Source organism: Macaca thibetana, chromosome 9, assembly GCF_024542745.1.
Source record: "Macaca thibetana thibetana isolate TM-01 chromosome 9, ASM2454274v1, whole genome shotgun sequence".
NCBI lineage: Eukaryota > Metazoa > Chordata > Mammalia > Primates > Cercopithecidae > Macaca > Macaca thibetana.
In genome coordinates, this window is record NC_065586.1 from 61,611,140 (window position 1) to 61,638,900 (window position 27,761).

The following is a 27,761-nucleotide window of genomic DNA, read 5'->3' on the forward strand; positions in this document are numbered from 1 at the left end:
AATTAGTTAAGCCTCCATTCCATCACTCTTATACAGTCTGAGTAGATTGCCTTCTTGTCCCCAGCCTCAGTCATTATTGCACAAGGTAATTTCCCTGAGGACTTTATTGCTTTCTCTGTGTAGATAATGTCCTGCCCTGGAATGATCTGGCTTGGGAGGAAAATTAAGAAGCCAGGCTGTAGCAGCAGAGGAGAAGCAGGGAAGAAAGGATCTTTGTCTTAATACTTTGAGGCCAGAGGTGATGGGATGTCAGCCTAGCAAGCTTAAGAGCTTTATTGCCACTGATTTCTTATGTGATAAGAGGACTCTCGGACCTTACTTCCTCCAAATCAAGGGAGACTACCTCTGAGTGTATACTATTCTGAATGATTCAGTGAGCTGTGTTATTCTGCTCTGCAGACTGTTTTCCAAAGGCAGGATTATCGATGAAGAAGAGACGAGTGCTCTTTACCATAGAAGATATTTGTGGCACTAGCTGTTTGAGTAGTTAGTGTTGAGTGCATTGTATTATCTCCTGCTTCTAGGGGATGGAAGTACATGAATTCCTCTGAGAAATGCCTGAATGCGGGGGACCTGCGGTAGAAGCTGCCCCTCCTGGGATTATCCTCTCTTGGTTTCCTAGCAACCTGCCTGTTGCCATGGTGCCGCCTTACCCAGGCAGCAGATCTGCTGCCCTGTGGAATGTAGGCTCTGATTGTCAGCACTGGGAGGCTGCCTGCATTTTCTGTTACTTTTTTTTTTGGTAGCTAGACTCAAATTGTATTTTAGCATGTTACTAAAATATTTAAAAGGCAAAGCATATGTTGTATGGTTAAAATAATGAGACTGATTGTTTTATCACGTTCTAGGAAGGGTTATCCTGTCATTCTGAGATTGCTTCAGAAAATCTTTGGTTATGTTGTGTACTGGGCTTTTCAGTATCCTAACTGGAGTACCCCCGGAAACACTCGTTGTTGGGAGACCTTTCTTGTAAGTGAGGTCGTTGATTAAATGTATATATTAGTTGGGCTGAGGTTTGACTGTAAACAACAGAGACATAGAATAATAATGACATTTCTTTTTCTTTCTTTCTTTTTTTTTTTTTTTGTTGGAGTCTTGCTCTGTCGCCCAGCAGGAGTGCAGTGGCACGATCTCGGCTCACTGCAACCTCCGCCTCCCAGGTTCAAGTGATTCTCCTGCCTCAGCCTCCCGAGTAGCTGGGATTACAGGCACCTGCCACCACGCCTGGCTATTTTTGTATTTTTTGTAGAGATGAGGTTTTGCCATGTTGCCAGGCTGGTCTTGATTCTTGAGCTCAAAGTGATTTTCCCGCCTCAGCTTCCCAAAGTGCTGGGATTACAGGCATGAGCCACCACACATGGCCCTGAAATCTGTGTCTTTAAAAAAGTCCCGTTGTGGGGCCGAGCATGGTGGCTCACACTTGTAATCCCAGCACTTTGGGAGGCCGAGGCGGGTGTATCACGAGGTCAGGAGTTTGAGACCAGCCTGGCCAAAGTGGCAAAACCCCATCTCTACTAAAAATACAAAAATTAGCCGGGTGTGGTGGTGGGCGCCTATAATCCCAGCTACTCGGGAGGCTGAGGCAGGAGAATCACTTGAACCCAGGAGGCGGAGGCTGCAGTGAGCCGAGATTGTGCCACTGCACTCCAGCCTGGGTGACAAGAGCAAGACTCTGTCTCAAAAAAAAGAAAATAAATAAATAAAAATAAAAAGGGCCCATTGTTCCCAGCTCTCTTGCCAGGCCCTTGAACTAAGAAGTGAAGCGCTCGATTTGCTCCGATTGCTGTTCATGTCTTTATGACACGTTTAATCAGAAATCTCCAGGAGCTCAAACATTCTAAGAACTTTCTTGGAGTTCAGCAATATTGCCTCAGAGAAGGAAATTGGTATTTGGGGGTAGGTTGTGGGAGGATGCGAATAGAGATGAAAGGCTTTGCTAGCAACATGTTTTGAGAAATAACTCACCAGAAAGCAGTTTTGAGTAGTTTTTATTTATTAGTTATAAATGCTGAAAATGTCATCTGCCTTGTTGGAATGAAGACTTGGAGGTCCTAGGAGCTCTTTTAGTCCAGCCCACCACTGAAAGGATCCCTCTTACGTAGAATTGCTCATAGGTTATGCGTTGTTTCTGTTTGGTTGCTTCCACTGTTGGTGAGGTCATCACCTGATGATGCCACTCATTCTCTTTTTTTTTTCTGAGACAGGTTCTGGCTTTATTGCCCAGGCTGGAGTGCAGTGACGCTGGGGCCCTGGAGTGCAACCTCCGTCCCCGGGCATAAGTGATCCTCTCACCTTAGCCTCCCCAGTAGCTGGGACTATGGAGGTGTGCACCACCAAGCCCGGCTAATCCGTTCTCTTTTTATGCCCCTGGGTGGATGTTAAATGCGTTCTTTTTTTTTGTTGTTTGTTTTGTTTTTTTTTTTGAGACGGAGTCTCGCTCTGTCGCCCAGGCTGGAGTGCAGTGGCCGGATCTCAGCTCACTGCAAGCTCGGCCTCCCAGGTTCACGCCATTCTCCTGCCTCAGCCTCCCGAGTAGCTGGGACTACAGGCGCCCGCCACCTCGCCCGGCTAATTTTTTTGTATTTTTTAGTAGAGACGGGGTTTCACTGTGCTAGCCAGGATGGTCTCGATCTCCTGACCTCGTGATCCGCCCGTCTCGGCCTCCCAAAGTGCTGGGATTACAGGCGTGAGCCACCGCGCCCAGCCTTTTTTTGTTTTTTTTTTGAGACGGAGTCTCGCTCTGTCGCCCAGGCTGGAGTGCAGTGGCCGGATCTCAGCTCACTGCAAGCTCCGCCTCCCAGGTTTACGCCATTCCTCCCGCCTCAGCCTCCGAGTAGCTGGGACTACAGGCACCCGCCACCGCGCCCGGCTAGTTTTTTGTATTTTTAGTAGAGACAGGGTTTCACCATGTTAGCCAGGATGGTCTCGATCTCCTGACCTCGTGATCCACCCGCCTCAGCCTCCCAAAGTGCTGGGATTACAGGCTTGAGCCACCGCGCCCGGCCTAAATGCGTTCTTTACCTGGAGCTGCAGTTCTCCGCCCATTGTTCAGAGGTCTGTGGGCTGGAGCTACTCATACCAGTTCCACACCCGGGTGGAAGGTGCAAGGGATTCTCCCCCTACTTGGAGATGACCATGCATGTCTCTGAAACATTCCTTCTCCCGTCACTCATCCCCAGTCCTCCAGGGGACTCTCTGGGTGGGGCCCCAGGCCCTCCCCTCCCTGGCCTCTGCTGAGCAGCTCACGGTGCTCATGGGCGTGTCTCTCCTGGTGCTGTTGGCCCTTGCTGTTCTACTTTCCCTTTGAGCCTCCCGACTTCTCATGGAACCCAGTTAGTGCCATTTGCCCATCTTGTTCTCTTGGAGTCTGTGTTAGCGTCTCTCGGCTCTGGCTGCCTCCATTTCTCATGTGGACGTTTTTGAATTCGCCTTCCAGTTAGGTGCCTGGCGTTGGTATCTCCTGCCTCCTCTTCAGTTCTGCCACCTCGTGCCTGGGTGGTTGAGACCCACACATGAGCGTACCTGTCCTGTCCCACCCAGAAATCCCTGGAGCTTCCTGCAGCATCGCCCATGGGGTTGAGCCCTCACCTTGGGGTGTGTGTGGCAGGTGAGACCATTCCTCACGCACCTGAGAGTGTCTGCCTTTGCAGCCTGGCTGCCACTACTTCCTTGGCTTCGCTCCTGAAAAGACAGGACAGTTTCTTCCCTTCCCCACAGATAACTGGACTCCTTTGGAATGTTCTTGAATTTCCCATCCCTCTCCACGTAGCCAGCCCTTTCTGTCACCATTTTGCAGGTGCCAATTCCAGTTTCGTTTTGAGGAAGGCTCCGTTAGCATTGCCTTGCCGCTCCATTCCCACAGATGTGTGGGATCACACACCGTTACTTAGATGTCTGTTCCTCCCGCTCTTGGGGGTCAAGAAAGTTGTGACTGTTCATTTGGTCTCTGGCATGAGGGCCTCGGGCTCTGCACAGTCGGTGGAGCTGGTGACCATCTGGGTTGTTGACCTGCTTGTGTGGAGAAGAACCACCCTCGCCTGTAGAGCTTTGATTAATCCACAGCTGGGGCCTGAGAAGTTCCTCCAGTGCTAGGAGAATTTTATGTGTAATAAAGTTTCTGGGAAAGGGATCCATGTCCCCAAAAGGTTCTGACCCACTGTTTGATCCCCTCTTAGGAGATAGGCTCTGAAAATGGGCTTTGCACCTCTCGGCAGCCGGGAGCTCCCCAGCACCACCCAGCAGTGCCTGCCCTGAGGACACGCAGTCTCTGTGAACATGTGTCATCACGTCGCTCATCCTGGGAGATGGAATCCATTGCATACCACAGGCCGTTTTTGTAATACTCACCTTTATGTTTGGCTTGTGGTTGGAGGTAGAAGAGGCTGTCTCGCTAAGAAGGGAGTTTCTAGGGGTTGGAATTTACGTGTTACTTCCTGTGTCCACGGAAATCTGTTTTACGCTGGAATTTGATGACTTTATAGGCATACCGAATTCTCCACCATGCGTACCTTTTTGCCTCCAGGTCTGAGGAAGAGGTCTGCTGCCATTCAGTAGGTCATGGATTGGGAAGTGACAGTTTGTATTAGCTGGGCCAGTTTCAGATACAAGGGGCTGCCCGAGATTATTTTCAGTCCAGGTTGGCCAGACCAAAATAAGTAACAAAGTCATCATGGAAAACTTATTGTTTCACATTCCTAGAGGAAGTAGGCAACCTACAAAGTATTCTCGTATGGGCCTGTGGGAGTGAGTTGTGTTCCAGAAACACTCTAGATTTTGGTCAGCTGTAGCTAGTTCCCTGCTGAGAAGGCTGGAGAAAGTAGCTGGGTGGATGTTACACTGGACGGGCATTTTTAAGAATGGGGAGTGCCGGTCACTTGCCCCTGCTTTTGGTGGTGATTCTTCCGCTTGGCTCTGGTCTCCTGAGGTCTGAGCCCATCATCTTCTGGCTTCCCTGTGTATCACTCTGCCTTCCTCTGCCTAGAGACTCATTTTGGTGGTAGCCACCTGTTCATCACTCGGGCCCTCTCTTGATTTGGAGGTAGGGCTAGGCAGTGTGTATCATGGTGTCATCATGGGTCCTTTTCAAAGTCCTAGGGGCCCAGGGCCTGCTAGGGTGTGGTGGGAGTCATCAGGTCTGCGGCTCCTATTTGAGCTGTTTCTGTGACTGCACAGTCCTCAGAGCCCTTACCCTCATGACTCAATTTCTCCCTCCCCTCCACCGCTCCCCTGAGATTTATAACTGAGGCTGACGCCAGCCATGCTTGGCTACACTATGGGCTAACTAAGCTTTTGTGAGCCCTCTGGGGAGCTCGGTACTGATTCCCATCTGGCACATGTTTTCCCCTGGAAACTAGAGTCCAAACCAGCATTCTCTGGAATGTGGCCAGCTTGGTTGAGATTGCGAACTGGACGTGTTTGTGATTTTGCTTCTGGGGACAGGGAAGGCTATAACCTGGACAGCAGATGAATAATTCATTTTCTTGTGTCTGAAGGGGTAGAGGTGATCTGGCTCGAGCTTTGGGGGACTCAGTCTTTGTGTGAGTAGCTTGTGGAGGTAGTAATGAAAGAAAGCACTTCATTCCTTTCCCTCTCCTGGAGGAAGAACGGGTGCTGACCTATATAACACTGTTTCCTATGTGTGTTACACACATACGTAGAATTGGCTTACAGAGGGAAGCAGCATACAGCGAGACTCCTGAGGTTCTAAGTATGTTTCTCAGGTGATTGTGGGTTGTTTTTTTTTTTTTTCCTCAGACTTGGGCCAAGTATCTATTGCAGCAAAAGTTGGTTCAACCCTACTGAGATGCCTGTTGGAGTTTGACCCTCACGCCACCATCCTCTATATGTAGTCTGATGTAATCTTGTTTCCTAGCTGAATAGTTGGCCTAGAAGTGAGATGTGAATCTGAGGATTTTTTTTCGCCATTTTTTGGTTCTAAAATCAAGGACTTGTTTTAAGAAACATAGGCACTTGCAAGGCAGTTGATAAAATATTTTTAGGGCTGGGTATGGTAGCTCACAACTGGAGTGCAGTGGTGAGATCTTGGCTTACTACAGCCTCTGCCTCCTGGGCTTAAGCTATCCTCCCACCTCAGCCTCTCGAGTAGTTGGGATCACGGGTGCGTGCCACCATGCCTGGCTAATTTTTTGTAGAGATGAGGTTTTGCCATGTTGCCCAGGCTGGTCTTCAACTCCTGGACTCAAGTGATCCCCCACCTTGGCCTCTCAAAGTGCTGGGATTATAGGCGTGAGCTGCTGCAGCTGGCAATTGTTTTATGTTATAAGGATATTTATTTTTATTTTATTTATTATTATTTTTTGGGATGGCGTCTTACTCTGTCACCTGGGCTGGAGTACAGTGGCGCAGTCTCGGCTCACTGCAAGCTGCGCCTCCTGGGTTCACGCCATTCTCCTGCCTCAGCCTCCTGAGTAGCTGGGACTACAGGTGCCCGCCACCACGCCCGGCTAATTGTTTTTTTGTATTTTTAGTAGAGACGGGGTTTCACCGTGTTAGCCAGGATGGTCTCCATCTCCTGACGTCGCGATCCACCTTGGCCTCCCAAAGTGCTGGGACTATAGGCGTGAGCCACCGCGTCTAGCCTGTTTTTCTTTTTTTAAAAAACCCTTCATTCTACTGCTGTTATTCATTCTACAGAAGTCACAGATCTTCCCTGTATTTGAATTTGTCAGTCTTTTCTCCTATGGTTTCTTTTGCTACTTATGGAAACATTTTAAGGTTATGAGGATTTAAAGTCTGATACTCCCTGATACTGTTTTGGAACCAATGAAAGTGAACCAGATAAATGAGTCCCTTCCGGCCCTGTGACTGACAAGGCAGCTTCTTGACTGGGACAGGGGTGCATCTCTGTGGCTGGTGTCCCATACAGCTGGGTGAGGGGCCGAGTAGGGGCGTCCAGCTCAAGGACAGGGCTCGCCGTCAGCCCTGGGGAAATAAGTCAGGTCGACCTGGTTTGCTGCAAAACAGGCCACCTCCTCACACTGGTTTTCATTTTAGCTCTAGCCAGCCCAGTCCTCGGAATGAAAGAATGCACCAGAGGCTCGGCAGTGTGGTGCCAGAATGTGAAGACGGCATCCGACTGCGGGGCAGTGAAGCACTGCCTGCAGACCGTTTGGAACAAGCCGACAGTGGTGAGTGCCGCTGCCCTCTAGTCCCAGCCCCAGCACTCCTCTGGGGTCCCCTTAGAGCAGCTATAACTCACCACCATATTGACAGAGCACTTTCTCTTGCCTGATTTTGTTTGCTTCTCACTGTGACCCTGTGTGGGAGGCAGGACCTATTGGTGAATGTACCTGTTTTACAGCAAAGGCGATGGAGGCTCAGAGAGGTTAAGGTTTCCTTCCCCTGAGGCTGCCTGGTCTCTTGTGGCAGACAGGATGAGGTCTTCATGCCTGCGGCTCCAGGTGCCCCACACTGCCTCCTGGGCCTCTGTGCAGATCCCACTTCTCACCTTAGATAAGAGGCCAGTGGGTTGGCAGTGCCCATTCCCACCACTGGGCACATGGGCATGGCTCTATCCTTGGTCACTCACTCCACAAAGTACACGCTGAGCTTTTCAGGTACTTTCTACCTGTTTCGTATTTTGTTTTCTCCTCATTCCTCTCAAACAGGCAAACTGCTGATTGAGATCCTGGAGCGCAGTTGCAGTTTAAAATTGATTTCCAGCTGTAACCACACTGAGGAAGCTAGCACTGATTTTTCATCTAACCCATGCTAAATATAGCATATTAATGTGGGGCGTGGTCTAAGGCGACAAGCCATGGGTGCGTTCCTCACGGTCCCAAGCCCTCTCAGGAGATGCTCTGCTGACCGTGCCAGCTGAACACAGAGCTGCTGCCCTGGGCTCACTTGGGGCTGTGCCGGCCATCATATGGTATGGGCTATGTTTGACTGAGTGGACTTCGGGGAGCCACTAGTGCTCCTTCAGTGAGAGAAGAAAACTTAGCACCATTATTTTAGAAGCAGTTTGTGAATTATTCACTGGAAAACTGCCTTCTGTGGCCATACTTGCCCTTTTTTTTGGAGACAGGGTCTGGCTCTGTCACCTAGGCCAGAGTGCAGTGGCACAATCATGGCTCACTGCAGCCTCAGCCTTCTAGGCTCAAGCGATCCTCCCACCTCAGCCTCCTGAGTACTGGAACCACAGATGTACACCAGCATGCCCGGCTAATTTTTGTATTTTTTGTAGAGATAAGGTTTTTACCATGTTGCCCAGGCTGGTCTTGAACTCCTGGGCTAAGGTCATCCTCCGACCTCCCATAGTGCTGTGATTACAGGCGTGGGCTACCACGACTGGTCTGAAACTCTTTTCAGATTTGATTTCTAATTTGCTTTCAATCTTGTTTTTTAATACTACTTCCTGTTTCCAGGTTTAATGTGTGTCCAGTAAGGACTTTTAAACTTCCTTCATTGGCTGGTCTTGTCATGGCCCGGCCTTCTGTTTTTTTTTGTTGTTGTTATTTTTGTTTTTTTTTGTTTTTTGAGACGGAGTCTCACTTTGTCGCCCAGGCTGGAGTGCAGTGGCGTGATCTTGGCAAACTGCAAGCTCTGCCTCCTGGGTTCAAGCAATTCTGCCTCAGCCTCCAGAGTAGCTGGGACTACAGGCGCACACCACCACGCCCGGCTAATTTTTGTATTTTTAGTAGAGACAGGGTTTTCACCACGTTGGTCAGGCTGGTCTCAAACTCCTGACCTCGTGATCTACCCGCCTTGGCCTCACAAAGTGTTGGGGTTACAGGCGTGAGCCACCGCACCCGGTCTGGCTCTCTCTTGTTATGGTTCCATGCATGGTACCCTTGACCCTCTGTTTCCACAGATGTTGAGGGCTGTCTGTGGAACTTGAGCATCCTGGGGTTTGGGTGTCCACAGGGGTCCTGGAATTGATAACTCCCTCAGATACCAAAGGATGACTGTATTAGCCTGACTAGGTTCAAATCGGTTTCTCTAAATGCAGCTAAGTTCATAGGTGTTCCTCAGTCTCACCCAGACATGGTTCTTCATGGGTGAAAAGTTGGTTGACATCAAGAAGGCAGCCTGGGCATTCTTACCCAACGCTGCAGGAACCAACTAGAATTTCCATGGCCTCTAGTCCAGGTGGGGGCCTTAGTGCCAATCAGAAGATTGGCTTTGGCATGGTGGTACCTCATTAACATGCCTGGGAGGCAGAGGAAGCGCAGGTGAACGGTTCAGCGTGGGTGTGCCTTCAGAAGTGGGTGGGGCGTTCGTTTCTCTGTCCCACCCACCTCCCTGATGTACTGATGTGACTCTGTGATTTCACCTGAGCCTCAGTTTCCTCAGAAGTGTTGTGAGCATTGATGTGAAATTGACCTGTGCCACATGGGGTGCTGCGTGGGGATGAGCAAAGGTTCTGTGTCCTGTAAATCACAGTGTGTTCTAGTGAGTCACACCTCTTCCCTCCCTGCAGTGCCCCAGCACTGCTCATGCAGAGTGGAGAACCAGGATGTGACGGGAGCGTGGTCATGATCATATCCCTGGTTAGAGAGAATAGGGAAAAGGCCATGGGGAGTTCCAGTAGTGTGGGGTGTGAATTTGTGTCCTACAAATACAAATTTCTCGTATTCTTTCTCTTAGAAATCCCTTCCCTGTGACATATGCAAAGACGTTGTCACCGCAGCTGGTGATATGCTGAAGGACAATGCCACCGAGGTGAGCGGCTGTGAGTGGGGATGGTGCCTGAGCCACGGGCACGTGCACTGGTTCCTAAGAGAGCTGTGATTCCGAGTGTCTAAAGAGGAATGGTGTAGGCCTGAGGGGGGCAAATGTCTTCCACAAAGGACCAAGGAGAAAAGATTTTAGGCTATATGAACCATATACTGTCCCTGTCACACAGTCTCTTTTTAAAAATGTAAAAAGAATGTAAAAACCATTCTGAGTTCTGGGTTGTACAAAAATAAGCTGAAGGGCCTCCTTTGCTGACCCCGGGACTAAATGCCCGAAGTTAATTGAGATGTTATGTTGCATGCCACTAATACCTAGGTCCAGTTTGGCCATCTCTGCTTAGAATTCCCTGTGCCTGCGAGACTGCAGGTCCGAGGATCTTCATTTTGAATGTTCATGTCTGCTTTTGCCTGATTGACCTGATAGAGCCATAGGTAATGGTAACATGGCCAAGTCCTTTTCCCTGAGGGCTGGCTGTTTTCCAGGCTTGGTTTTTCTGGGAGCTATTGAGGGCCTCTTGCCTTCAGCCCATTTATTTCCAGGGAGGAAAGCCTGTCCTGATTCTGACCCTGGTGTCCTCTCGTAGGAGGAGATCCTTGTTTACTTGGAGAAGACCTGTGACTGGCTTCCGAAACCGAACATGTCTGCTTCGTGCAAGGAGATAGTGGACTCCTACCTCCCTGTCATCCTGGACATCATTAAAGGAGAAATGGTAAGTGATGGGGAATAGGCTTTTCCTTGAAGGTGCTTCTGGGGCCCAGGAGAGGCAGTGGCCCCGAGTAGATTGGTTAAAATGGAAAGTCTGTTCATAGCTCTGGAATTCCTCAACAGCATTTTGCTACAATTTCACATCCCGAATAGCTCCTTTGGCACAGCAGGCCACTCTGTATGTAACTTGCCCTGGGGATAGCAAGGGCGCGGCTGCTGGGGACTGGTCGGACTGCTGAAGGAATGTAAACCGGCATAACCTTCAGAGATGTGAGTTGGATAGATGATGTCCAATCTTTGACCCCTTTGAGCAAGCACAAAACTTCACTTCTGTGAATTTATTTCTGTGAACTTATAATTAAGGAATAATTCAGGGAATGTACTTGGGTGTTCAGCTACAAAGATGCTCATCTTTCATTCATCAAGTATGTATCATACGCAGACCCTGTGTCACAGACTGGATCTTTAGCAAAGAACACGGAACTGGCTTTGTGGAATTTGGAAAGGCCTTGACAAAGAAGAGGTGTTTAAGTAACTGAAGAGGGCCAGTGGGGCAGGACTGTCTCAAGACAGGACCAAAGTTGACCAAGGTTCTGGTGAGGAAGGCAGGGGTTGTGTCACGCACAGCCTTCTAGGCCATCTTCAAGGATTGCAAGTACAGCCTTGGAGTGTCATGATTGTAAGGGCATTTGTCAAAGGGTTTGATCTAGGTCTAGGTCCCATTGAGGGAAGCTGCAAGTGGGGAAGCCGACAGGACCCTCAGGAGGTCATGGCCTTGTGAGTGAGATGGGATGCGGACAGTGGAAACGGCAGATGCAGATTCTCTTTTGGAGGATTAAATGGACTGGACTTGCTCATGAGGGGGATGTATAGGAGAGGAAGAGCTATAAATGTCTCCCTGGTTTCTGAGAAGATGAAGGTGGAGTTACTTGCTAAAATGGAGCTAGTTGGACAGGATGGAATGAGGGGTAAGTTTGAGATGTCTGCGGGGTGGGCATGATTACAAAAGTTAAACAGTTGGGAGCCATCAGCATATGGAAGGTGTTGAAAGCCATTGTGTTAGCTCATTTTGCGGAGAAGTGGCTTAGAATTGCTGACTCTTCTCCTCCAACAAGAAGCTCCTATTCCTTTATTTATTTATTTATTTATTTATTTATTTATTTATTTGAGACTGAGTCTCACTCTGTTGCCCAGGCTGGAGTGCAATGGCGCGATCTCGGCTGACAGCACCTCTGCTTCTTGGGTTCAAGCGATTCTCCCGTCTCAGCCTCCCAAGTAGCTGGGATCATAGGCACCCACCATCATGCCCGGCTAATTTTTGTATTTTTGTAGAGACAGGGTTTCACCACGTTGGCCAGGCTGGTCTTGAACTCCTGACCTCAGTGATCCACCTGCCTCGGCCTCACAAAGTGCTGGGATTACAGGTGTGAGCCACTGCGCCTGGCTTCCTATTCCTTTAAAGAAGAGCTGAGGGGAGCAGAGGTAACATTTAGGAAGCCTATATTTAGTCTGTTTTCATGCTACTAATAAAGACATACCCGAGACTGGGTAATTTATAAAAAGAAAAAAAAGATTCAATGGACTCACAGTTCCACATGACTGGGGAGGCCCCACAATCATGGTGGAAGGTGAAGGAGGAGCAAAGTCACATCTTACATATCAGCAGGCAAGAGAGCGTGTACAGGGGAACTGCCCTTTATAAAACCATCAGATCATGAGACTTACTCTTACTAAACAGCACGGGAAAACCTGCCCCGTGATGCAGTTACCTCCCACTGGGTCCCTCCCATGATACGTGGGATTATGGGAGCTACCATTCCAGATGAGATTTGGGTGGGGACACAGCCAAACTGCATCATTGCCTAGTAGGAGAATTGAGGAAGCTTAGGGGCTGCTGTGTGGTTAGGCACTTGGATTGGGTAATTTTGACATTCTTGGGTTTTAATTTAGACAATAGGTTTGCGCTTCTTTTAAGGGATTTAAAGAGAGGGACTAATTCAGAGGCACCAGATGGCCTGTCTTATTTTCCCCCCGGGGAGAGGATTTTCAGCAGGACATCTTTCCTTGCCACCAGAGCCGTCCTGGGGAGGTGTGCTCTGCTCTCAACCTCTGCGAGTCTCTCCAGAAGCACCTGGCAGAGCTGAATCACCAGAAGCAGCTGGAGTCCAATAAGATCCCAGAGCTGGACATGACTGAGGTGGTGGCCCCCTTCATGGCCAACATCCCTCTCCTCCTCTACCCTCAGGACGGCCCCCGCAGCAAGCCCCAGCCAAAGGTAAGACAATGGGCTGGCCACTGAGGACCCCATTTTTGGTTGCACTGGAGATGAGAGACAAAAGGGGCAGAGAGTGCACGTGTGGCTCTTAAACAGGGGCTTATCTCTGTGCATAACTCTGTAGTTACATGAACCAGCCTTTAAATGGTTGTACCATGAAGTTTCTTTTTTTTTTTTTTTTTTTGAGACGGAGTCTTGCTCTGTAGCCCGGGCTGGAGTGCAGTGGCCGGATCTCAGCTCACTGCAAGCTCCGCCTCCCGGGTTTACGCCATTCTCCTGCCTCAGCCTCCGGAGTAGCTGGGACTACAGGCGCCCGCCACCTCGCCCGGCTAGTTTTTTGTATTTTTAGTAGAGACGGGGTTTCACGGTGTTAGCCAGGATGGTCTCGATCTCCTGACCTCGTGATCCGCCCGTCTCGGCCTCCCAAAGTGCTGGGATTACAGGCTTGAGCCACCGCGCCCGGCCTGTACCATGAAGTTTCTAAAGAATGGGATATTTAAAATATGCAAAGGTTAACCCCCTTTAAAAAATTTTTACTTCTTTTATTTTTGAGCAGGGTCTCGTTTTATCACCCAAGCTGGAGTGCAGTGCTGTGATCATGGTTCACTGCAGCCTCAACCTCTGAGGCTTAAGTGATCCTCCCACCTTAGCCTCCTAAGTAGCTGGGAGTACAGATGCACACCACCACATCTGGCTAAATTTTTGTATTTTTTATTTTGCCGTGTTGCTCAGGCTGGTCTCAAACTCCTGGGTTCAAGTGATCTGCCTGCCTCGGCCTCCCAAAGTGCTGGGATTACAGGTGTGAGCCACTGTGCCTGGCCATCCTTTTTATTTATACTAAACCCCCTTTTTATACCATACTGTTACTATAATGAACACTCAATCGATTTTAAGCCTATCAGTAATTTGAGAGCCTGTAAAGCACCTTAGGAACTGGCCAGTAAGTGCCCACTAATGCTGTAGCCCTGAGTATATAAGGACGTTTTCCTAGGAATTTGAATCCTCTTAAGTTGTCAACCTAACTGCCTCTTCCGTAGGATAATGGGGACGTTTGCCAGGACTGCATTCAGATGGTGACCGACATCCAGACTGCTGTACGGACCAACTCCACCTTTGTCCAGGCCTTGGTGGAACATGTCAAGGAGGAGTGTGACCGCCTGGGCCCTGGCATGGCCGACATGGTGAGCCTTGTGTCCTTGTGCATTGAGGATGGTCTGGGTCTGGGATTTGGGCTCTGGAGGCTGGAGTAGGGCGTTCAGACAACATGGTTTTCTTTTTAACCAGAAAGCAGCTTGAATAGGTAGTATAGACTTGAATCTGTTTTGGTTAATGGCATCTGGATATGTAATAAAACTGGGGACAAAAAGTAGGAGACCGTTTCTGGGAAGATTTTGTTTCCTGCCAGGCACCCTGTGTATTAGGAACACTGTGGAAACACTTTTTGCCTCCCCCCCGCTTTTTTTTTTTTTTTTTGAGACTGAGTCTCACTCTGTTGCCCAGGCTGGAGTGCAGTGGTGTGATCTCAGCTCACTGCAGCCTTCACCTCCTGGTTTCAAGCGATTCTCCTGCCTTAACCTCTGGGATTACAGGCGCATGCAACCACACCCAGCTAATTTTTGTATTTTTAGTAGAGATGGGGTTTCACCGTGTTGGCCAGGCTGGTCTAGAACTTCTGACCTCAAGTAATCCGCCCACTTGGCCTCCCAAAGTGCTGGGGTTACAGGCGTGAGCCTCCATGCCCGGCCTTTACCCTATTTTTGAAAGCTTGGCTAATGTATGTGACACTCAGAATTCTAACTGTGCTCCTGCAGCAAGCATGGTTGCTGACCATGGTTCACCTGGAAGCCTCCCTTAGTCCTGTGGGCTCAGAAACTCATTTTGTTGGCCCCTAACTTAGATGGTTTCATTCTGGGACCCTTTTCCAAGATTATTAATCACACTCAGGTGGATGTATAAAACCAAAATGCCAGTTTTAGTACCTGACAACTGAAGAAATCTGCTAGACTGGCAGCTGAGAAGCTGGTTGTAATCTCTCGGTCCTTTGGGATCTAGAGAGGCTTTTTGGGTGGAGTGGCTGGCTCTAGGAGATAAGGCCTTCTCCATTTTTTTTTTTTTTCTTGAGACAGGGTTTAGCTCTGTCATCCAGGCTGGAGTGCAGTGGCACAATCATGGCTCACTGCAGCCTTTACTTCCTGGGCTCAAGCAATCCTCTCCTCAGCCTCCCAGGTAGCTGGGATTACAGGAGTGAGCCACCATGTCCAGCTGAGGGTTTCTCTCTGACTTTCCGTTAGGAATGTCAATCAGGTGAACACTTACTGATGTTGAAAGTCTTGGAATCCTGTAGCCTCATTTCAAATGTCTTTGCATAACACCGTTTAAACAGTTTCCCAATGGAACCCTCTCTGAGGGGCTATATCATGTTACCTTTGGTCCTGTCTCTGTAGAAGCTCCCCAAATACAAGGAGCAAGTCTGTGGAGTCTACTGGAAGCATCTAGATTGTCTGAAAATAGGCAGTTAAAAATCATTGTAACTTGACTCTACTGGATTTAAGCTTTATAATGCCATCTGAGATTGTGTAAATGGCTTTGAAAAGTAAGCTGCAGTTCCTAACCAGTATATCTCCTAGCTGCCTTCTCTCCAAATTGCCACTGAATAGTTGCTGTATGATCCTGGGGCAAGTGAGGTTGTAAGATAAAGGAGACAGGAGGATGGAATCTTTAAGGTCCCTTACAAAACATTTTCAAAACATCTTTTGCACACATTTCCTATGAATGATAGAATAACCGAATGGTTATTTTCATCTTATGAAAACTGACCCAGAGCAGACATTTATAAAATTCTACTTTAGAAACTTGCTTGATAGTCACCAGTTGACACTGTTGGAAATGCTGGGGGAAAAGTTGGTTGGTTTTTGGTGCACTGTTGCAGTGATTTGTTAAGGAATCTGTTTCTCTCTCCCCAGTGCAAGAACTATATCAGCCAGTATTCTGAAATTGCTATCCAGATGATGATGCACATGGTAGGTGGCACGGAGGCCCCTTGTTAGCATTTTTCTTTGTTTTTCAGGTTTCGTTATTTCTAGCAATTTTGAAAATTATATGGTTTAGTTTCCCTTTTTTACCTTAGAGTACTGAATTGGGCTAAATCGAACCCTCTGGCTAGGAGACTCTCCACTTGCAATCTCAGTACCTCCCCTGTCACGGGAGAGGCTGAAGCATCTTGATCCCCAGGACTGCCCTGGTGGCTTCCTGGCAGTTTGTTTGCCTCTGCCCATTCAGGCCGGCCATCAGGTTTCCAGGTCTGGCTTTAGCCCTGGGATCTATAGAAGTCAAGTGCTCTCTAACTAAGCCAGGTGTGAGAATGGCTGTGTTGCAGCCTGAGTGGGGGGAATACTACCTCCCAGAGTTGGTCCCATGCATGGCAGCAGTGTCTGCTGAAGCTGCTGCTTGAGCTGGTAACTCCTGAGCTGGCTTTGGAGGCATTCAGGTGGTAGCGGGTGTTCCTTCATTAGAACCAAGAATACCCATTCCGGAAATGAGCTCGCTAGTCCACGCAGAGCAGGGTGGCCTGCTCACGTTGGGAACAGGCACTGCCTCCTTAGATCTGATTGGCGGGGCTGAGAGGGGAGCACCTTTTCCCTGTCTGTCATACTGACTTTCTGACTACTTGAGATTGACATACCATCGTTTGAGTTTGTTCTCTGATCCAGGGGTCAGCAGACTGGCCCATCATGTTTTGTGCATAAAGGGTATTTTTTTTGGAGGAACACAGTGATGCCTGTTTTGTGCTACAGCAGCACAGTTGGGTAGTTGCAGCTAGAGCTTATGGCCAAGTAGCCTGAAAGATTGACTCTCTGACCTGCTCTAACCACTCAAGCCAAAGAGGAGGAGAAGTTTATTTGGGATTATTACTCACACCCTACCATGTTCTAAAAACAGTTAAAGGCAGCTTACAAAGACATGCACCTGAAGTAGGTAAAGATAAGCATTAACGGGACTTAACCTCATGAAGTACTTCCTTATAGTTAACTTAAAATATTTTTCTCATTATAAAAGTTATACTGTGTAGAAATGTGGACAATACTTTTCTGTCCATTGAATACTTCTGGCCATTGAATATTCTTGTACAAATGATTAAGTGCTTGCATAATAATCACCTGTGTACATAGAGAATTTACATAACCGGTCCCTGGTGGCTGGATGTGTCTAGGTTTTCAGGTTTGCCTTTGGGAAGATAAATCTGCTTATAGCCAAACGCATACATATATGCATATCCCTGCCTTTCCCCTTATTATGGAGAACTAAAGCTGGAACTGCTGAATGGAAGCATGAGGCTTTGCATACGTTGTTAAATTGGTCTTCCAGCTGGCATTTGGCCACCTGCAGTAGATTGCCCTAGGATCCCTGACCCCTCAGGGTGTTTATAACACACCCCCCTTACTGGGGCAGCCCTGTGTCTTGTTCCGTGGTGCTGCTGGTCACTATCCTGTGGGAAAGCCTTGCAGGCCTGGGGCTGGCGTGGGCTTCTGAGGATGGAGACCCTTCATCAAGTGGCATTTTCTGGGGCTCTTGCTGCACAGTGTTTTGAGTGTGATTTAGTGTGTTAAGACCTGGAGATGGTGCACACATGAGCAGGACAGCCCCCAAATGGTCTATCCCTGCAGGGCCAGGAAAGCTTTCAGGGCCCCCTTGTCTACAAGATAGCAGGAACACGGTAGGTTGCTAAGATCTGACCGCAGGAGCATTTCCCCTGAACTTCTTGGGACATCCTTACACCTGGTTAACTGCTTGATTGTTGTTTTAATTTTTCTTAACTGTTGTGTCCTTTCCTTTCTCTTATTTTCACCTCCGATATCCTGTTTTTTTGTTCAACAGCAGGATCAGGTATGTGTCGGGGAATCTGCTTGTAGTAGTGGTCTGCTGCTTCCTCTAGTTACTTTGCTTTTTTTTTGGTGGGGGGGTATGGCGTGATAAGCTCTGACAGATACAAGGAATGGTTATGAGAGGCAGGGTGCCTGTCTGTTAATAGGCTGGGGAGGGCTTCTGCATTTCTCCCCTGTAATTCAGCCCTTGAGGTGTTGGGGAATCTCATCTCCCCTTCAGGGGGCCAGAAAAATGAAGCCAACAGAGCCTTGCGCTCTGGTCATGATCCATATACAGCATATGTACATGCAGGCCACCAGTGTGACGATGGGGAACCATGGGTGGCCCAGGAGGTGCCTCAGCCTCCTTCAGCATAGGCTGGTTAGGAAGTCCAGTGTAGGTCTGGCTTCCCCAGGGCACCTTGTGTCTGTCACAATGCAAGTAGGCATTGCATGTCTTTAGTGCTGTCTTTCATAACCACAGAAATGCTTCAGCTGCATGAGCAAACATTTGCAGACAGCCAGCAGACTGTTCCTGGCTGTTGGATCCAGAGAATTGGAAACAATCTCTTGATTGTGGCTTCTGCCCCTCTGGGTAACAGGGTCCTTTGGGATCTAGAGCCACATCGGATGGCATGCTACAGGAACCAAGTGCCCAGTCCATACTTGCTCTGAGTCAGTGTCCTTTGGGGCCATCCTGAACACTGCCACCTCTGAGCATTGGCATCCATCCACTGGGATTAGCATTGGAGCTTTTTTGAAGGTATTTTGAAGTCTAATGGGAGAGGACTTTGGTTGAAATGCTTGAATTTTTACCTAGGCCTCCTCAGAGAGTTGGAACAAAGCGGATCGAGGCCGAAGCAGCCCTATACCTCCTGAATATTGGCATCTACTTTTTTCTAAAAAGCTTGCTGTATCTTCTGCGTTCTTATTATTTATTTATTTTTCATTCTTAAGGTGTGCCAAAGACAGGGTATTTGGGATTTGCTTTCCAGACTCCCCCAGTCTTATTAATTCTCGAGCCTTCTTGATATTAAAACAAGATGAGCCATGGTCATGGTCTAGCTCTTTTCCCTTAACAGGTCCCGTTTTTAGCACCTTTGTTCCTGCTGCTTTAGGGTGTGGTGCTGGGAGGCAAATGCACTCAGGCTCAGAGCTAGTCGCTGGTTGCATTTATTTCCACAGTATACAGAGTGTATACACTTGTCTCGCTCTTGGCCGTCAGAGCGTCATGGTCAGGATTCTAGACTGTCTAGTGCTCTGTGTTTGGTGTCTAAATGGTGAAAGGGGATCAATCTGGAGACCTTGTGGCTTAAAATGATTCATCCATTTGGGGGATTGGGTTTTCATGTGCACTGTGTGCAGTTGTGAACATAGAATGTGGTTTTTAAAAAAGCCAGCATTTCCCCTTAATGCATCATTTTAAATGGTCCTGCCGCTGAAAGATCCGGTGTGGTTTTATTTCTAACACATTTGGCTTTCTGTTAGTTTACGGGCGTGGTAGTTTCCCCTCTAGAAAAAAGCATAGCTTAGTTCCTACCTAGAGTGACCTGAAAAGACACATGCTAGAGCAGACCAGGTGTCCTTGGAGATGTGGAAAGTGCTGGGGTGTCTCCCTTCCTCGTGGTGGCCCTGGATGGAGGCTGTGTTCGATGTCCCTTAGGAGCTTTGTGTGGTCTCCTCCCTGAGATGTAACTGGCACATATGCACTGCTTCAGACACAAGCCCTTTAACATGGAATCTGGAATCTGCCCCCTTGCGGGAGGGGGAGAGGGAGGCAGCCTCGACCTGGGCCCAGGATGCTGTCCAGCTCCCTGTCCCCCGGCTGGACTGGGACTAAGGGGCGGTGGGCGCAGGCTTGCCGCTGACTGGTCGTTCTGTGCTCTCTTCAGCAACCCAAGGAGATCTGTGCGCTGGTTGGGTTCTGTGATGAGGTGAAAGAGATGCCCATGCAGACTCTGGTCCCCGCCAAAGTGGCCTCCAAGAATGTCATCCCTGCCCTGGAACTGGTGGAGCCCATTAAGGTACCTGGTGTCACTGTGTGTACTGGCCAGGGCTGTGCAGTGCCACACCACTCCCTGCTGTGTCACATTGCATCCTACAAGTCACTTCTTTCGGTTCCCTGCCTGGCTCCTGAAGGTCTTTGAGTTTGTGATCACTGGTTTATGCTATCCCTTACACTAATGCAGCCCCCGCCTCTGCTTTTGAAAACATTTTATTGCCTTGGTAGTAAACCCTAATGGTCGTGGGATCATTAGCCTGAGTATTTTCAGCATGCCATTCAAAGGTGACTTCGCGGTGCCTGGCTCCAGCCTCACCTTCTCACATGCACTGTCTGGGTCCTTCCCCATCCTGTAGCCCTGACAGACTGGATGTTCCCAGCACACCCCTCAGAGTATGCGGAAGCCTCACTGGGCCTGCAGCCTATATACTAAATCCGTGTGGGTGTCTGTTTTGTTTAACTAGAACACCTCACTTGGTGAAGGTCAGACGACTTCCTCCCATAATACATTTGTATTTGGCATTTATTATGGGCCAGGCAGCGTATTAGGGGCTGTGCTGAACAGATGATGTCATTGTGCCCGTGGGGCTTACATCCTAGTTCTTCAAGGCCCGGGCTGTGTGATGCCTTAACACATGGCACATGTACATGCTTCTTGTTCTAGAACATCCCACGGCACTTGACTGCCAGCTGTTTGTCTCTCTCTGCCATCTTCTCTCTGCATGTGCAGAGTGTGTGGCCCAGGGGCCAGGCCGAAGTGTCAGCTGGAATCCAGGAAGCACTGCTTCCTGCCTCCTTCTCCATGGGCTGCTCCTCGGCTCCAGCCCGCTGACCAAGATGCAGCCAGAGAAACTGAAGAGTTATAGCTCGTGTTCCAACCACATGTGACTACTTAAATTTCAATGAAATACCATGGAGCAAAATGAGACACATTGCAGGTGCTCAGTGCACAGGTAGCTGGAGCCTGTAGTGGGCAGCAGGGATAGAGAACATTTCCACTGCCACAGAACATCTTCTGTGACAGTATTGCCTTTTTAAAGGTGGGTTCTAGAAGAGCATTCTCAAGTGCTAATGAGACATAGCAGACACACGAGCAGACCTGAAATGTGTTCACCATGCTGCCTTCTAGATAGTGGACCGATAGTGAGCCCCTCCCTTTGCTTTTGGTCCTTCATCCTCCCCAAAATGAACCCTGAGTGATGAAATGTTTGTAACTGAAACATCATCAGGACAGCTCTTTGGGGTGGACAAGGGACTTTCTAGCTTCTGAACCGTGAATTCCTGGGTTTTGTTTTGGTGGGGTTAGGGGGAGGTGGTGTTGGTAGAAGATTGGGGAAGGAGGCAGGTGGGTCTCCCACCATATAAAAATAGAGAATTAACTTGGATGTTAGAAGCCACACATCATTTGGAATTCAGTAGGCAGTGGCCCTTGATGTGCTAACCCACCCTGGTGTCTGCAGCCCCTTTCCTTTAGGGGAGCAAGACCAAGGGCTGTGAGTCCCAGCATTAAAGTACTCTCCTTCTACTCTTCCCACAGAAGCACGAGGTCCCAGCAAAGTCTGATGTTTACTGTGAGGTGTGTGAATTCCTGGTGAAGGAGGTGACCAAGCTGATTGACAACAACAAGACTGAGGTATGCTGTCCTCCTGGCAGAGAGAGGCCCGCTTCTGCCCCCTGAGCCTGAATGTCCCAGTGGGAAAGTCCCATAGGAGAGAGGGCTTGGCCCAGGCTTGGCATGTGTACAGCCATGTCCCCATCTCGTGGAAGGCAGTCCTCACCAGTGGGACCTCTAGGCTGGCAGGGTTCAGGGGAGGTAGACACCGTTGCCCTGCTTTGTGGTTTGGTAGTTTTCTGGGGGTGGAAACGGCACCCACCATTGACTCGTTTCCTGGTCATGTTAGTATTTTCAGAATCTCCCCAACCCTTGCCCAGCCTCCCGTCTTCTCACACGATCCTCTCCTGTGTTTCAGAAAGAAATACTCGACACTTTTGACAAAATGTGCTCGAAGCTGCCGAAGTCCCTGTCGGAAGAGTGCCAGGAGGTGGTGGACACGTACGGCAGCTCAATCCTGTCCATCCTGCTGCAGGAGGTCAGCCCTGAGCTGGTGTGCAGCATGCTGCGCCTCTGCTCTGGCACGCGGCTGCCTGCGCTGACCGGTGAGCACTGGGTGTGGGGCGGGAGAGGATGGTGCCCCTCTTGGGTCTGGGAGGGCCCTGCCAGCATTGAGCCCGCTGCCCTCTTGTGTAGTTCATGTGACTCAGCCGAAGGACGGTGGCTTCTGCGAAGTGTGCAAGAAGCTGGTGGGTTATTTGGATCGTAACCTGGAGAAAAACAGCACCAAGCAGGAGATCCTGGCTGCTCTTGAGAAAGGCTGCAGCTTCCTGCCCGACCCTTACCAGAAGCAGGTATGCCTCGGGCTGGGCTGCGGTAGGCCGGCATGACAGAACCTGATGAAGTATGCCAAGGCTGGGGTACATTTTGATGGAAAACCAGCTGTTTCTGCCTCCGGGCATGGAGTCCAATGAAGTTTTACTTGGAGGTGATTTGTTGGCTTAAGATGAGTCACCGGGGGAAGCAACCTGAAGTAGAGAGGCCAAATGTAGATAGGGTGTCTGGGAAGGGAGGCCCCAGGACCCAGTGGGCTGGGAATGCCAGGGGCTCTCAGGGAAGAGTGTATCCAGGGCTGCCTGGCCTTTTGTGCCCCACTGTGCTCGGACACCCCCAGAGCTGGACCTGTGTCCCCGCTTTCCTTTACAGTGTGATCAGTTTGTGGCAGAGTACGAGCCCGTGCTGATCGAGATCCTGGTGGAGGTGATGGATCCTTCGTTCGTGTGCTTGGTGAGCCTCACTGGGTGGTGTGGGTCCTCTCGGGCAGCTGTAACCTGGGGGGCTGCAGAGACCCGGGAGGGTTGCTCCGAGACTTGGCCGTGGGGTGGAGTCTCTGGGTTCCGCTGTGGGAGAGCCAAGAAGGTAGGGAGCCAGTCCCCCAAGCCCCATCGCTTTCCTCAGCAACCCTGATGTTCTGAAAGAGCGTGGTGGAGCTCTGATTCTAGCTCATTCTGGAAACTGTTTTCTTAGTTTTGAAAGGGATACATTGGGCAGCTCTCATTCTCCCCCTTTCTTTTTTCCTTTTCTCACCATATAGAAAATTGGAGCCTGCCCGTCAGCCCATAAGCCCTTGCTGGGAACTGAGAAGTGTGTATGGGGCCCAAGCTACTGGTGCCAGAACACAGAGACGGCAGCCCAGTGCAATGTGAGTAGCCCAGCAGCCAGCGCCACCAGCCTGTCTTGCCCTGGGGGAGCCTGCGGGAGAATCCTGCTTTAACAGGAACCCAGTGATCAACTCTCCACCCTGCTTTTATGTTGTCAGAAAACGGAGGCTCAGAGAGGTGGTTAGGCTTCCTCATGGTCCCCCAGAAAAGACAGGGTGAACTCTACTCTTGTAGTGAAGGGTGGGGTGGATTTTTTTTTTTGCGAGGGGTGGAATTTTTTGCTTCTGCTTTGTTGCTCTTGTCTTAATTTCCCTTGTGACAGTGTCAGACTTGTACAAGGTCACTCCAGGGATTGCACAAAGTCTGTGGGATTCATTGCCCAGACCTTTGCCCAGGTCCTGTTTCCCAGAACATGTTTGCCCTTGCTGAAGCCAGGCCTGAGTCTCTTCACTCAGAGCCCTGAGAGCTGGCCCCTACCCAGCAGCCCTAGGGCACCGTGGCCCTGGCCTGGCCTGGCAGCCACCAGTTGGATGACTTATGCTGCTTCCCTGGGTGGGGATGTTTGGTCCGGCCTGTTACTTAATGTTGCTTTGCGCAACTTTTCCTTCCTCACCGGACTTCCTTGTGACCATGTCAGTGGCGGTTGTGTCATCTTGGACCACTGCAGGGAGGGGCAGGGGGCCCCCATTCTGGCCATGTCCAGCTCTTTCCTCCAGCTAGGCTCCAGCCCATCTCCACCACCAGCCCCACCCCACGGCTGGTTCTGCTGCTGTCCTGGGGAAATGTGGGCCCGCTTCTCAAGGCCCGAGCTGGTGTGTAGCCTAACTGAGGCGAGGAGGTTCTGCCTGGGAATTAGCGTGCAGGCTGCTAGCAGGACGCTGGGTGCCGGGTGTAGGCAGACGAAGGGCCCTGAGCCCTGCCTGCATGGGTACTCATCTGCAGACTACTGCAGGCGTCTGCTGCTCTGGACTCGTGTCTTAGAAGTTCCCAAAACTCTGATGGCCATGTGTTCCCTGTTTTTAAGTGAGATCCTGTCCTGGGTCTTCAGCATCTGGTGCCGTCTAACTGACCTAGGACAAGAGAACAGGTCCCATTTGGGGGTGATATCTGATACACCGATGGGCCGGGAATGGAGTTTGTCATCTGAAGACTAAACTCAGCTTCCTCTCTCCTACCAGGCTGTCGAGCATTGCAAACGCCACGTGTGGAACTAGGAGGAGGAATATTCCAGCTTGGAGAAACCGCAGCATTAGTTTTTTTCTACTTGTGTGTCTGGGAGAATGAACGCACAGATCTATTTGACTTTGTTATAAAAATAGGGCTCCCTCACCTCCCCCATTTCTGTGTCCTTTGTTGTAGCATTGCTGTCTGCAAGGGAGCCCCTAGCCCCTGGCAGACATAGCTGCTTCAGTGGCCCTTTTCTCTCTGCTAGATGGATGTTGATGCACTGGAGGTCTTTTAGCCCGCCCTCGCATGGCACCTGCTGGAGGAGGAGAGAGCTCTGCTGGCATGAGCCACAGCTTCTTGACTGGAGGCCATCAACCCTCTTGGCTGGGGCCTTGTTCTGAGCCCTGACATGTGCTTGGGCACTGGTGGGCCTGGGCTTCTGAGGTGGCCTCCTGCCCTGGTCAGGGACCCTCTCCCCTTTCCTGGGCCTCTCAGCTGTACAAAGCAGCAAAACAAAGGCAGTTTTATATGAAAGATTAGAAGCCCGGAATAATCAGGCTTTTTAAATGATTTAATTCCCGCTGTAATAGCACAGGGATTTTGGAAGCAGCTGCTGGTGGCTTGGGACCCCAGTGGGGCCACGGTTTCTCTGTCCCTGGTTCAACTGTGATTTGGCTTTCCCGTGTCTTTCCTGGTGATGCCTTGTTTGGGGTTCTGTGGGTTTGGGTGGGAAGGGGGCCATCTGCCTGAATGTAACCTGCTAGCTCTCCAAAGGCCCCGCGGGCCTGGCTTGTGTGAGCGTGTGGACAGTGGTGGCCGCGCTGTGCCTGCTCGTGTTGCCTACGTGTCCCTGGCTGCTGAGGTGCTGCTGCAGCCTGCACCCCTCCCCCGTCTTATAGAGGCTCCTTTTGACCTTTCTTTTCAAATAAATGTGGATGGCGAGTTCCTAGGCCTGTGGCTCCTGTTAGAGGGCGGCATGCTGAGGGGTCTGCTGGGTGTGGGTTGGACGCTGGGGTGTGGGTTGGATGCTGTCTGCAGCCCACTTGGGCACCCATGCTTCTGTCTACTTCTGGTTGCCAGGAGACAGCAAGCAAAGCCAGCAGGATACGCAGTTGCTATTAAATGGACTTTGTGAGTTTTGTTTTGCACTAAAGTTTCTGTGATTTAACAATAAAATTCTGTTAGCCAAATCTGGGCCTGAGTTTCTGTGACTCTTCAGCTGGAAGAGTGTGTTCCTCTCTCATGAGCTCTGAGCCCATGACACCTTTGGGGCCCAGCACTCCCATGACCCCTCTTGGCCAGAGAATGAAAGCAAAGTGGATAAAGGAAAAATCCCACCTGGTCCTCCCCAAGACTCAGGGCGAGCAGTAGGTTGGGCGCACCTGAAGGACGGCTCTGCCCTTCATCCGCCCCTGTCCCTGCTCCCTAGAGGCCAGAGTCAGAGCACGTTGCCAGTTCCTTGAGAGTTGCCTTGCTTTTTAAACAAACCATTCCAGAAACTTGTAGTGAGTGCCAGTTAAACAAAACCAAGGGGAAACTATTGAGGGAATAACTTAATTTAAAAAAGGAATACACACGAACACTCCACATTCAAAACCCAAGGGAACATCAGTCACTTCTCTTTATAAGCTGGGCACATTTGGGAAGCCAGTGAAATGGAGAGAATGCTTGTTCATTGACATTGACCTTGTCCATGTGGGGATGCCACCTCCACCTGGACATCCAGCAGGAATGTGGCGGAAATGTAGCAGGACTTGGACTGGAGTCGGGTGTCCGGCCAGCAGGGGATGCCCACGCCGGGCCTCCCTTGCGCCTGCTCAGCCGGAGGGGATAGTGCTTGCAGGGTGGAGCCCGGAGGGAGGAGGGCCTGTTTGGCCTCTTTCAGCTCAGCTTGAGCCGAGCTGGTCCCCAGACTTCTGGACCCCAGTGACCCTCCTTACCTTGTCCTTAGACGCTTAGCATTTTTGTTTGGTTTTCTTATAAAAATAACAGATTTTATGAAGGTAGAGGTCAGATGCTGAATGAGCATCTGGCAAAAGTGGGATCTGAGCAGCTGATGCAGGCTGCCAGGGCCAAGCCAAGGTTGTCCCCCAGGCCCGGCCTTGGGAGGAGCTCCCCGACCGGCCCTGTCCCTGCCGTTGCTCCCTGGGAGGGGGCAGTGGAGAGGTGCTGCTTACACCCACGAGGCTTCCCTGTCTAGTCACAGCTCTGTGATCTCCAGGGGGCTCTCCATGATCACATCGCGAAGTTTGTGCAGGGGTGTGGATTTGGCGGATTCTGTGCGGGCGTTGCGCTCGAAGGCAGTGGCCTCAGCAGCGGTCAGCGTCTCCAGCGAGCGGCCCAGGCCCTTCTGGTCATCCTCGGGCAGGCTGTTGAGGTCGGTGGCCAGCAGCGTGCCCGTGCTGCCGTGCACCACGTGGATCCCATCGGGCCCCTTGAGCTCCACCGGTGGCTTGTGGCGGAAGCGCAGGCTACCCTGCCCTGGGCTGTGATCCCGTGGCTCCTCGTCCAGCTCTGTCTGGATCAGCTGCAAGAGGCCGGGACCCCCATATGCTCAGGGCCATGCCAAAAGGGTGAGCAGGTGGATGGCCCCAGAGACCTACTGACTATGTGGCTGAACCCTGGGCTCCTACCTCAGCAGGCCTGTCAGACTCTGTTTCTCAAACTGCGTGCGAAGGGGAACAATGAATGCTTAAGGTGCTGCAGAGTGGTTCTCAGGAGGATCGGCTTCTTGTGAAAAGTGTGTGTGTGTGTGTGTGTGTGTGTGGAGATGGAGTCTCGCTCTGCCACCTAGGCTGGAGTGCAGTGGTGTGATTTCAGCTCACTCTAACCTCCACCTGCTGACTTCAAGTAATTCTCCTGCCTCGGCCTCCCGAGTAGGTGGGATTACAGGCACGCCATGTTGGCCAGGCTGGTCTGGAACTCCTGATCTCAGATGATCCACTGCCTCGGCCTCCCAAAGTGCTGGGATTACAGGTGTGAGCCACCGCACCTGGTCTTTATTTATTTAGAGACAGTGTTTCTCTCTGTTGCCCATGCTAATACAGCAACATAAAGCTCACTGCAGCCTCGAACTCATGGGCTCAAGTGATCCTCCCATTTCAGTTTCTTGAGTAGCTGGACTACGGGCGTGTGCCACCACACCTGGATGAGAATCTTTAATTTTTTTTTTTTTTTTTTTTGAGACAGAGTCTTGCTCTGTCACCAAGGCTGGAGTGCAGTGGTGCAATCTCGGCTCACTGCAACCTCCGCCTCCTGGGTTCACGCGATTCTCCTGCCTCAGCCTCCCGAGTAGCTGGGACTATAGGCGCTCGCCACTACACCCGGCTAATTTTTTGTATTCTTTAGTAGAGATGAGGTTTCACTGTGTTAGCCAGAATGGTCTCGATCTCCTGACCTCGTAATCTGCCCGCCTTGGCCTCCTAAGGTGCTGGGATTACAGGCGTGAGCCACCGTGCCCGGCCGAGAATCTTTAATTTTATATATTAACTTTGGTGCTCTATAAAAATCCTGGGATGCAACTGTGGTGTCTGGGTTTGTTGCCAAATTGGCCTCAAGCAGATCACCTCTAATTGTGTCCAGGCAGAAAATGTCAACAGGACAAGCTGCAGAGGATAAATAGGTGGGGTAGAGACTTGAAACTGTCACTGTTGTCCTGCATGAGGCTATTTGACTAGCTTATTCTTGTTGAGAATGTGGGCCCAGCTGGAAATTCATTTTTAGGTAAAGCCTGACTGTTGTAAGTGTTGACATAATCACTACAGGCAAACATATGTAGGCCTATTTGACCCCGATGGCCAGTTTCTTTTCTTTCCTTTTTTTTTGAGACAGAGTCTCA

The 27,761-nt window shown here is 50.2% G+C and overlaps 3 protein-coding genes across 7 annotated transcripts in view; 2 read left to right on the forward strand and 1 right to left on the reverse strand.

Moving 5' to 3' along the window:
• PSAP (prosaposin) overlaps positions 1-25,111 on the forward strand; it is a 517,400-nt gene extending 492,289 nt beyond the window's left edge. For all 3 annotated transcript variants that reach the window (XM_050803607.1, XM_050803608.1, XM_050803609.1), the window contains 13 exons: positions 7,015-7,148; positions 9,610-9,684; positions 10,283-10,408; positions 12,479-12,679; positions 13,717-13,860; positions 15,643-15,699; positions 19,434-19,565; positions 21,081-21,176; positions 21,514-21,700; positions 21,792-21,949; positions 22,302-22,382; positions 22,690-22,797; positions 23,935-25,111. In XM_050803607.1, the coding sequence (XP_050659564.1) occupies positions 7,015-7,148; positions 9,610-9,684; positions 10,283-10,408; positions 12,479-12,679; positions 13,717-13,860; positions 15,643-15,699; positions 19,434-19,565; positions 21,081-21,176; positions 21,514-21,700; positions 21,792-21,949; positions 22,302-22,382; positions 22,690-22,797; positions 23,935-23,970 (1,535 nt within the window). In that variant the 3' untranslated portion in view covers positions 23,971-25,111. The remainder of the gene's footprint in view (positions 1-7,014; positions 7,149-9,609; positions 9,685-10,282; positions 10,409-12,478; positions 12,680-13,716; positions 13,861-15,642; positions 15,700-19,433; positions 19,566-21,080; positions 21,177-21,513; positions 21,701-21,791; positions 21,950-22,301; positions 22,383-22,689; positions 22,798-23,934) is intronic.
• The window catches only part of PCBD1 (pterin-4 alpha-carbinolamine dehydratase 1), a 1,172,580-nt gene that overhangs the window by 191,587 nt on the left and 953,232 nt on the right, over positions 1-27,761 (forward strand). The window lies entirely within an intron of this gene.
• LOC126962499 (cadherin-23) overlaps positions 25,464-27,761 on the reverse strand; it is a 75,570-nt gene continuing 73,272 nt past the window's right edge. For all 3 annotated transcript variants that reach the window (XM_050803590.1, XM_050803591.1, XM_050803592.1), the window contains one exon: positions 25,464-26,450. In XM_050803590.1, coding sequence (XP_050659547.1) covers positions 26,124-26,450 — 327 coding nt within the window. In that variant the 3' untranslated portion in view covers positions 25,464-26,123. The remainder of the gene's footprint in view (positions 26,451-27,761) is intronic.